General features: G+C 46.4%; 1 protein-coding gene across 35 annotated transcripts in view; it reads right to left on the minus strand.

Moving 5' to 3' along the window:
* The window catches only part of AOPEP (aminopeptidase O (putative)), a 374,345-nt gene that overhangs the window by 186,248 nt on the left and 176,954 nt on the right, over window positions 1-11,143 (minus strand). For 33 of the 35 annotated variants that reach the window (XR_011497286.1, XR_011497284.1, XR_011497285.1 and 30 more), the window contains one exon: window positions 1,696-1,885. The exons of the other annotated variants lie outside the window; for them this stretch is intronic. Coding sequence is in view for 28 of the 33 variants with exons in the window: in XM_070495582.1 (XP_070351683.1) it covers window positions 1,696-1,885 (190 nt within the window). In the remaining 5 variants the exon portion in view is untranslated. The remainder of the gene's footprint in view (window positions 1-1,695; window positions 1,886-11,143) is intronic. 35 annotated transcript variants of the gene reach the window in all.

Consider the following 11,143-nt stretch of genomic DNA (forward strand, 5'->3'; position numbering starts at 1 on the left):
GGAGATGGACGTATTCAGGTCAGTGAGAGGCAGGCCTCACGTGAAGAGTCTCAGGAGCGACCCCCTGGCTGTACTGGCAGGGGGAAGGGTAACGGAGGAGTGCTCTTTGGATGCGGGAGATAAAGGACAGGGAGAGTGTCATCAGATGCCTGAAATACAGTCACGATTACTAAGAATAGCACAAATCTCGCTGTCTGGGGATGGAAGCACCCCAGGGAAGGGATGGTGACAGAGGCACATATTACACCTTTTTAACACTTGCTAAAAGCCTGCTACATGTCAGGTACTGTGCTAAGTTCATTCGCTCTGCAAGGTTAAGCACTCTTACACCCATTTTACAAATGAGAAGACTGAGGCTCAGGGAAGCTACATAAGCTGCCTGTACTCACAAAGCTGGTGAACAGCAGGGCTGGGATTCGAAGCCTGCTCTGACTCCAAACCCAGCTGCTTTTCCTGAATCTGCCATGTGGCATCTCTTCTCGGAACTCTGTGTGGCAGGGGACACAGATGTGCACACTGCTAGCTCTACTGCCAAGGTGTGAAGGGGATGGGAGGAGGAGTAAAACAGAGCTCGACTCTGAAAGAGGTCATGGTGTGGTTGTGAAGCTAGAAGAGGAAGAAAAAAGCGAGGAGAAAAGAGGTATGAGTACCAAATGCTCTGGGAGCTGAAAGTTTCTAGAAGAGAGTATTGAATTGTGAGTGGAATGTTCAGCCTGGGCCATCCAGAGAAGGTGACCTTGAGCTGGCTAGTGAAAAATAAATATGATTTCAACAGGCAGAAGGAACTTGAACAAAATCATACAGGTATGCACAAGCATGGGAATTTCAGAAAATATTAAATAGTCCGGTCTGTGAGGGGTAGAAACGGTAGAGAAGAGAAGTGACCAAATGTTAGGAACCGGAAAATAAGCAGAAAGCAGTTTAGCTGCCAGATCTACATTAGAACTGGCAGCCAATTCTTTAAAGTAGAAGTTGTAAACTGGGAACATGTTGACAAAGTCTGGCCTCTGGGTATATTAGGTTTGCATAATATTTTTTAAATTAGTAAATTTCACACAAAAATCTAGATTTATAACTTCCTTTAAAAAACTAGAAGTCCACACTATGGGCCCTCCCTTCAACAGTGACAACAAGTGGTCAGAGCTGAGGAACAGCTGCCAGTTTGCCACAGTCCTCACCCTTCCCTAATCTATAACACCAACTGCTTCATTTTTCATTACTTGCCAGCAGACATCTGAGATTGTGACTCCCAATTTAACTTTTAATCTCATTATTAAAAAAAACCCCACAATGTCACCACAACCATAACTACAAAGGAGTGCTCGAGTATGCCACAGCACGACCTTTTCTTTGAGTCTGTGCTCAAATGTTCCCTTATCAGAGAGACCTTCTATCAGCGCCTTCTACAGCAGCACTTCCCCAGCCCTCTCTATCCAGCTTCGTTTTCTTCACAGCACATGTCACCACCTGACCTGTTAAGGATACATTTGTTTTTCTGTCTAGTCTCTCTCCTATTGCTAGACTGTGAACCCCACAGGGAGCAGGGACTCCCTCTCTTCTTTATACAGCTCTCTCCCACAAACAGACCAGTGCCTAGTGCACAATTAGCACACAGAGACATGGTTGAGTGAATGAAGGACTCTGAACAGAATTTGACTCTAGGGAGTGAAATGCTTAGAGCCACTTTAACCCTACCTGCTGTGCTCTGGCCCAGAACACATCTTCCAAGTGAGTGGCGAACCCTTCACTCAGCCACTCCTCCGTCCAGTCGCGGGCCCCAATGGCTAGGCCAAACCAGGCGTGCGCAATTTCATGGCAGAGACGGGTCCCACAGAGATGGCTCATGCCTGTCAGGGTGCTCTGAGAGAGGAAGATGATGTGTGGGCTGTGGACAACGGGGGAGAAAACACACAGTGCCTTGTTAGAGCTTGTCCTCGTGGCTCCCCATGGGGCAGCTTTCTCAGCCTGGCGAGCCTGTTATTATCATGTGCATGCTAGATCATGACCGACAGACTTGCAGCTTAGATGCTTTTAGAAATAAAGTGGCAGTTTACGTTTCTGGCAGCGGTTCAGGTTGCCATTTCTGCCAAGCAGTTGTCTCCGTCATCAAACGGCTATTACCTGTAATAAGTAACCTGCACCAAAGTTTTACACTGAAGAAATTACAAGGCAATGGAAGCATTTACTCTGAAATCTGGACTGTAAAAGAAGAGCAGGTGTGAGAACGTGAAGTCCATGCTGTCAAGAGAATGATCAAAGAAGACCCTTCAGCCAAAAATCCCAGCAGCTTACAAACAAATTGAGAAGTCATGCAGAAGGGCAGGAAAAGCCGAGAAGAATGGAACCAAAAATTTTCCATTTCAGACTGGGGCTGGTTATGGAGTTAACCAACTAACAGGTGCCATGCATGGGTGAGGTTTCCAAAAGCCTCAGATCAACTCCGAGTCTTCATAAGGCAAAAATGTTCAATGGTATCGTCTCCTATTTGTAGATACATATACATTTACACAACATAACAAAATCAGGACGAGAGAGGAGGAGAGAGATGGGAGTTAACCCATCCAGGTGTGCAAACAGCCCCAGGGCCGGCACCAGCCAGGGAGATTTATCTAATCTCATTTTCCATACCTTGTTTTAAAACCCAAAATACCATGAGCAGAACTGCACAGACGAAACAGGAGGAAGGAGGCTGAAGAACGAAGAGGCAAATAGAATACCTCCTGTGCTTCCACGTATCGTTTATCCAGGACTTGTTTACAGTCTCATTCATGACGAATCTGCTCTTAAAAAACTCTCTCCTCCATCAATTGAACAAAAACAGTTGTGAAACCTTCCAAACTAAAAAACTACGCACTGGCTCCTTCCTGCAAAGCCATTCGATGCCATTAGGCCAGCTCTGCTTGCAGGCTTGTCCTCCGCCCCCACGGCCACCAGGAGAGAAAGCCCACCTGTAGGTCCCTGCACAGTCACCCATTCAGCTCGGAGAGCCATGAGCGCTGAAACAGACAGCTTTCAGGTGAAATAATCACGGGGAGGCACCCAACGAAAAAGCGTCTGCCGGGCTCTGGGCAGAATCCCCTAGAAGCCCAGGAATCAGGATTGGGGCATTCAGGACACAGGGTGCAATGCAGCAGGCACAAAGAGTCGTTCAGAGCTTTGCCTCAGGAAAAAAAATAGAACGGAAGGAAGGAGGGTAGGGGGAAAGGAGGAGAGGAAGGAAGGAAGGAGGAAAGAGAGGAAGGAGGGAAGGAAGGAAGGAAACAAGACAGAAGGAAGGGAGGAGGGAGGGAACTCAGAGACACACGAGCTAACCTTCCTCTTACTGGGAAAGTCACCCACTGAGATGACAAGCCGTGCAACCTGGCATTTTCAAGTAAATGACCCCTTGCTCTGGCATGTGCAGTGCTACAAAGAAAAGCCACAGAAATGTACCAAGTAAATAACATTCCAGACATACTGCTGGCAGCACTTCACCCTTTTGGCTAAAACAAAACAGAAGTAACTTCAGGCCTTGTAAACAGGCTTACAGACAAGCCTACATCAGACGAGTCTGCTGGCCAGAGGCACAGACAGTGCCCACGTAGTAACAGAGACCCGTCCACTCAGCCCAGGAAGGTTACACAAGCTGATGACTGTGAAATCGCAGCAAAACTCTTCTTGGAGAAAAAGCCTGCCCTGTCCACGGTGACTGCTCGCTGCTGTGTTGTCCTAGTGTGGAAGCCCGGGAGATTTCTGCACATATCGAAGTCTGCGAGGGCCTGAAGGAAGGCACAAAAGCAGCTGTGTGGGGGGTGGCCTTTCGTTTTCCTGCCCTTTAATTTTTCCCTCCAACGTTCTTCGCCGTCTCCACCAGACCTCCTTCCCACCTGCCAGCACTGCGGACCTCCAGCCTGGCCTTGGTGCCATCTGACTGGGCTCAGGACAGACCCCGGCATTGCTGGAATCCCACCTAAATTCCCACTTCCCATCCTCAATCCTTTATTCCTGGCAGGGATAAATGTATTTCTTATTGTCCTCTGAGAAAGACCAAAGCTTAAACATCCTCGTGGATAGGAAGGAAGGGCGTTTCACTTCATATAAAAGACCCTATTATCAGTGGAAAACATGCTCTTGTCCTTGAAAAACGATTTTCCAAGTGAGAAGCAGACCCCATCCCCTCCTGCAGTGGAGTGTGCCCTCCAAGGCTGGGGATGCCTGGGGGCCCCCCGGGCTTGTATTTCCCTCTGAAGGAAAAGGCTTCTTTCTAAACTAAACTAAAAACATGGAGTGAAGTTTTGATAACCTTTCTCAAGGGTTTTTAACAAAAGTCTGACATAAAAGGACCAATAGAATTTTCTTTCAAGGAGAATTTCCTCCTCTCCTTTTAACCCTAAATGTCAGAATTTCTCAGGTTTAGTAGAATTTTTAAACTGCTTTTTTCCAACAGGGAGTGAAGACATTATAATGCTCTGAAGCTCACTTAAAGGAGTAATATTAAATATTCCTTTACCAACAGATAACCTACTTCATGCTACCTTCAAAACAGAATGAATGTCTGGAATTTTCTACTCCTCTCTTAACCTTGATTTATAAGTTTCACCCCTGGGCTCCTCACACCTTCCCTCTTCTCAGAATCGTATTCATGGTCCTAATCAGCCAGCAGGTCATCAGTCTTCACTCTGACAAGGCCCATTTGAAGCCGGGTTTTCTTTCATCTTCTTTTGCCCTGAAAGGGCCCATGTCAACTGCCTCTACAAACGCCAAATTGTTGACTCGTCGGCATTACAGAGGATGGAAGACAATCACTTCAACGACATCTTCATCCTAAAAATGGTTCTTTTTTTTTTTTCAACCACAGAGTTTTATCATTTTTCCCAATAAGAGATGGGCGGGATAGCAATACTTTCAACTCTCAGAAAACACAAGGCCTCTTACTCGTATCCTCCCCCATAAATTCTCTTTCACTACAAGTGGTTGAGGAGGACAGTGGGGCAGGAGCAGGGGGTGGGCAGAGCCACAGCAGGACACGTGTTCTCATCCTTTCCCAGGAGACCACCCACGGGGCTGCCTCTTGATAAAGGCCACGTGGTACTGTATGTCTGCCACCTTGCCACGCCGAGATTAAAAATATCACTTCTGGTCTGAAAACAGTTTCTCAAGACAGTTCCTAAAAGCTACCTCCTCACCCAGATTAGCAGGCTATGTCCGTTAATTTAAAACACGCTCCTAGCAGAGAAGGAAGGAGTGCCGTCATTACTCTCTAGAGCCACTCCAATCCTTCAGGAGGAATTCAATTTGGAGCGGAAATGGAGAATTTCATCAGATCTTAAGCAGGGGCTGTGTGTGATTTATTTCTGCTCTGTCCAGGAGACGTGACCAGCGTGGCCCATCTTGCTGCTCAGAGAGAGGTACAGCACTTATCTGCTCTGGCACCATGCTGCCGCCTCAGAGGAGACTGCAGGTGGGACCAAGAAGACAGGAAATTGCTTTGGTTAAGGACAAGAAGAGCCGCAAGCCACCCCTCCCATTTTATTGGAGCAGATCCCAATTCCCTTCAGGCGGAACAGCTTTTCATGCAGATCCTTGAGAGGTGTGTCCAGGAAACAGACTATTCATCAAGCTTGAACTTACGGGTTCGAAGTTTTCACAACCTCAACAACATGTGGAGCCCAACGTCCATGACAGAGAGGAAGGAAGAACCAAGAAAGAGGGAAACTGAAGCTCCTTTCCCTCCAAAGTCAAACTGGACAGTTCTAAAGCTTTCATAATCATGTGAAAGCAACTTTCGTTTGCATGACTTAATTACTTGCTAAAGTTTGGACAACTGTAAAGGAGAGTCATAGTGGCCTGGGACAATCTTAAAGGAAGAATCAGCTCCTGCCTCTTCAGCTCTGCTATGAAACCCCTTTGTCTCTCTCTCCTGGTTACAGTCCAATGTCGGGGATGAGTCTGTTGTCTCAAAGGCAAAGGGGTGGCCCACATGACCTAGAGGGCCCCTGCTCCCCTCCGGCTCTGAGACTGCTCACTAAGGACTAGTCACCTTCCATTTGCTCCACTGGGCATCCCGCCATGGCCACATAGTGCAGTCTTTAAACTGGAGGCTTAGGAGATGATGGAATGTTCTTTTGGGGGTTTGGGGAAACTGGGTACCTAAGGGTTACTGTAAATATTCAATAAGAACAGGATTACCTTTCAACTTCCCTTCCAACACAGACATAGATGAAAAGAAGTTAATCTAGTCAATTTGCTGTTTTCTTGTTTAACCTGAGGGGTGACTCAAGAGTCACAAGGATTTATGAGCTTGTTTTGCAGAGGAAAAAGAATGCCTCCAAGGAGGTTACAATCACCAGATAACCAGTGCCCAGCTGCCACTGACACCCAGAAGTCAGACTTCCCAAGGGCTTATCTGGAGTGAAAGTTTCTCCAAAACTCCTCCTGCCCAGCCCCTTAGCTCTATAAACCCTCCTGCTTTCTTCTCTCGTTAAGACGGGTTTAAGAAAACCTATCCTCCCACCTTCTCATCTTGGGCAATTTGAATAAACTTTTCTCCATCTCCAAGCATGTCTCAGTGATTACCTTCTGCACATCAGGCACATGAACTTGAGGTTAAGAGGTTCGGTATCAATGGGACTTGAGGGTAGCTGAGGTAGAAACCACTTCTAAAAACTTGAAGAAAAATTTACTACACCTGATCAACACGGGGATCTAGGTTTGAGACAAAAGGCTAACATCAGTATAACTTTTCCTTTTAAACTTCTAAATAACAAATAGGCAGTAAAACACCTACTCACTTATCTAAATAAATTTTGGCTCAAACTACCAACGTGACTATAGCAGACAGTGACTGAGGGAAGCCCCAGGGCCACATTCCAGAGACTTCTACCAAAAATATATCCTCCTTCTAAAAACTCACATTGCTTGAGTGCTTGCTATGTACCAGGAACTGTATTTTACATACATCATCTCATTTAATCTAACCCACAACCTCAGGAGATAGATTTTATTATCCCCATTTTACAGATGATGAAAGTGAGGCATAGAGAGGTAAAGTGACTAGCTCAAAGTAACACAGCTGGTAAGTAATGCAGCCAGTAGTTTTACTCACAGTCTTGACCCTGAAGCCTTATTCTGACCCATTCTGGGTCACTGGGCTCAGACCTGTGATTTCTGGGCTCCCATCCCTCTGTGACAGCTCAAGCCCAGTGTTGCAATGATCATTGCTCTCCCTGGAGCTCCATCTTCAGAGTCCACCCAAGGGAAGCCAGGAGCCATGTCCTGGGACCTCTATTCCCTAAATCTGTATAACAGCTAGAACCGGCCTAAGATTACCAGACCTTGTTGTGATCAGCAAAGCTTCAGCCTCTGCCTTGTGAAAAAGAGGGAAAGAATGGAAGTGAGAGGGGACATCACTACTCGACTGCTGATACCCCCAAAGAGCCTAAATTCCTGAACGCAACACCTGGTTCTTCCTAACTCTGTCCTATGCCGGAAGTTCTTCACGGGCCACTGCAAGGAGATGCTTAGACAAGCAGGTGCAAAGGTGCTTAGGTCAGGCCCTAGTGTTTGACTCCAGGAGCCTAGGAAGGGCAGCATGCCATACTGCCTAGTGCCTTTCCCCAGCTTCTACCTCCCACCCATTTTTGCTATAGCCTGACTTTTATTTTTCCTAAATAAACTTTATTTTTTTGAGCGGTTTTAGGTTCACAGCTTAAACTGAGCAGAAGGTACAGAGATTTCCCATATGCCTCCTGCCCCAACACAAGCACAGCCTCCCCCACTATCAATATCCCCCACCAGAGTGGGGCATTTATTATTACGATTGATGGACCTACACTGACGCATCATTATCACCCACAGTCCATCATTTACACTAGGGGTTCACTCTTGGTGTTTTACATGCTGTGGGTTTGGACAAACATATAATGACATGTATCCACCATTATAGTATCAAGCAGAGTAGATTCACTGCCCTAAAAATCCTCTAATTTATTTTTCAAGAAGAGATGATTTAAAGCAGGTCAAAAACTCCAAGATCTTCAAGGCAAGTAGATAACAAAAGAGGGAAGTGGGTTATGAGATGGAGGAAGCAGATAAAAAAGATGAGGGAAGTAGATAATGAGATGAGGGAAGTAGATAAGATGAGGGAAGCTGATATCAAAAGGCAGGAAGTAGATAACAATAGAGGGAAGCAGACAAGGAGATGGAGGAAGACGATAATGAGAGGTGGGAACAGATAAAATGAGGGAAGCAGCTGACAAAAGGAAGGAAGCAGACAACCAGATGGGAAGTGGGAAATGAGGTGAAGGAAGCAGTACTGAGATTAACGATGTGGTAACACTACAGGGAAGCAGGTCACTACAGGAGGGAAGCAGACAACAATCAGGGGAAGTAGACAACAATTTAAAAAAACACTACGCCAAAGCCAACAAACCCATGGTCAGGAGCTACTGGTTTAAGCAGTTATCTGAGGAGAAGCTTACGGTTTCACTGCACGTTGAGGTGGAATGACAGAGGCCTGGATCCTACCAGGGCTCCGTATGGGTGCTCATGGAAAACGGGGAAAGGCTCAAAAGCAGGGCACCGATGACAGCTGAGGGAGAGAAGGGGCTCTTAGTGAGGCACAAGGAGTGACAAGGGGGGCAGTGGGGACACCAAACCATTTTTGCCAGCTTCATAATTTTGTTTAGTGTTGGCCCTGGCCTATTGCTAATGGGAAAAATAATAGCACAGCAATGACAAAACATAGAGACCACCTCTGGTTCTAGAAAGTACAGAGACCACCTCTGCAGAGTGCTTAGCATTCGATGGACACTCACTTCAGTGCCGCCCGGCAATCCAGCCGTAGAGAACGCTGCCTAGACCTCAGCCCTGTGTGCTCAGCGGAGGCAGGTTAGCCTCAAGGATTAGGAGCTGGCTGCACCCAGCTCAGCCTCCCCTACCTGAGGCAGGTGGCAGAGGTCGGTGTCTAGTGGCTATGCTCATCTAAAAAGCTAACGAAGCTGCAAGTGGATGTCTCAGATTTCAAAGTTAAAGTATCAGAGGCAAAACCAGTATTTGGTTGAATTTTCCAACTAGATTCAGATTCCTCTCCTTCTGAATCTTAGGGTACATGTTCAATCTAAGGAGTGTGGCTTCTCATACATGAGAACAAAGAAATAACTTTTTTTAAGCTACTGAACACTCCAGTGTTTTGAACACCAGGGACACACCCATACCCAAACTATATGAACAATATTTATTGTAGGTGAACATGTCTTTTGAACCATCTCTAAATTACTTATGAACTGAGAGCTGTGCATTTTCTACAGGATCTGGAGAATTCTTCTGGTGAGTTACTACCAATTAAAACATATCGGCAGCGTCCAGTGGCGCATGTGGATGACAAAATGTGATTCTATCCACTCCCTCATCCCCAACCCCACCCCCAGCCTCCCCAACCAGGGTGATGATGTTTGTTCCCATAAAAAGACCTAATAAAATTAGCCTCCACTGTGGTACAGGGAAAATCTTTATTTAATGAAATAATGCATTTTGCTTCATTCCCAGAACAGCAATAAAATGGCACAACTGAGAACCATAATAGCTCATCCAGTGGGTTTTCGCTGCATGTATAAGTCTGTCCTTTGTGGCCACACGGAAGCTTGGAAAGCTGCTTCATGAAGGGACGCATTCGGGCAGCTTGCAACACCCTCAGTAAGAATGGTGCGGTTACAGTCTCCTTCGAAATACAGTGTGAGCACCCTTCAGATCCACAGATCAAGTCCTCCCATACTCCTCCTCTAGAGAAATTGTGGGGATATCCCAAAGAGCACTCATCAGTTCAACTGGTGAGGGGGGCATCAGCTGTTTCCACAACTGAGAGCTAGTACCCACGTCCCAGTCAGGTACTACAGGGATCTGAAAACCCAAGCCGTTGGCAGAAATATGTCTCAGTGCTGTGCTGAGAGCTGGGGAAGGCACACACAAAGAGAAGGGCCAGTCTGTCCAGTGACAGGGCCCTGCAGATGTTAGGAGGAGGCCTGGAAGCAGATGCTGGGGTGGAAGAAAGCACGGGCTTGCCCTGCCAGACAGCCACACTATCAACTAGCTTCCAAAGCAGGCGCTTACTTTGATAGGAACCAGCAGCAGAGCCCCCTTAGAGAGCAGGGTATCAGAATCAGTTCTGTACCTACATCAAAGGTAGATCAAGGGAAAGAGAACTGAAGGAAGCTGGATCCAAGCATTTCCTGACAGCGGGGATGATGGTGGTGGTGGTGGCGAAAAAGGAGAGGAAACATAAAATAATGATGACGGTAAACTCTCAGAGACTGCTTATTCTCTCCCAGGCACAGTTCTAAGTCCTTTATGTTCACCAACTCATTCGCTTCTAACAACAACCCTGTGAGGGAGATATTATTTTATTTCCATTTTACACATAAGTTAACTAAGCCAGAGAAGTTACATCACTCGTCCCAGATCCCACTGTTGGTACATGTCAAAGCTGACTCAAACACAGGCAGCCTGGCTCCTATACATGTTTTGCTTGATCACCATCAGCATGTTCAGAATCACCTAGAAGTAGGGTTACTAGATAAATACAAGACACCAACTAAATCTGAATTTCCAATAAACAATGAATAACTTTTCAGTATATCTCCCAAGCAGTATTTGCTAAACCCGGCAACCCTATTCAGAGGGCTTGTTAAAACAGATCGCTGAGCCCCCGTCTCCAAACAATCTGATTCACAGGCCTGGGCAGGGCCCGAAAATCTCCTTTTCTATGAAGTTCCTGGGTGATGCTCATGTAGCTGGTCCAGGGACCACACTCCAAGAGACACTGATTTACCCTGTGGCAGCTGCATAGCATTAACTTAAAAAAAAAAAAATCCATTGCCAAAGTGTATAAGTGAGGAGGCTTCACCTAGAAATCCAGATTTTCTAACTATATCGAAAATTTGAAAGATCTGACCACACTAGGCCCACATTCCCATGTAGCAACTGTGGCTCAATAGCAGCTGGTCCTTTCAGAGGGGACGTGGCTCCCCAGCTCCCCACCACTCCCTGCTACCTCCCCACCACCAGCTGAGCCTACTTATCATTTATAATCATGTGTGTGCTTTTTCTTTTCTTATGGCAAGACTAAGAAAAAAGTGAGGGGCTGGCCCCGTGGCCGAGTGGTTAAGTT

The sequence above is a fragment of the Equus asinus genome, chromosome 23 (genome assembly GCF_041296235.1).
Source record: "Equus asinus isolate D_3611 breed Donkey chromosome 23, EquAss-T2T_v2, whole genome shotgun sequence".
Classification (NCBI taxonomy): domain Eukaryota; kingdom Metazoa; phylum Chordata; class Mammalia; order Perissodactyla; family Equidae; genus Equus; species Equus asinus.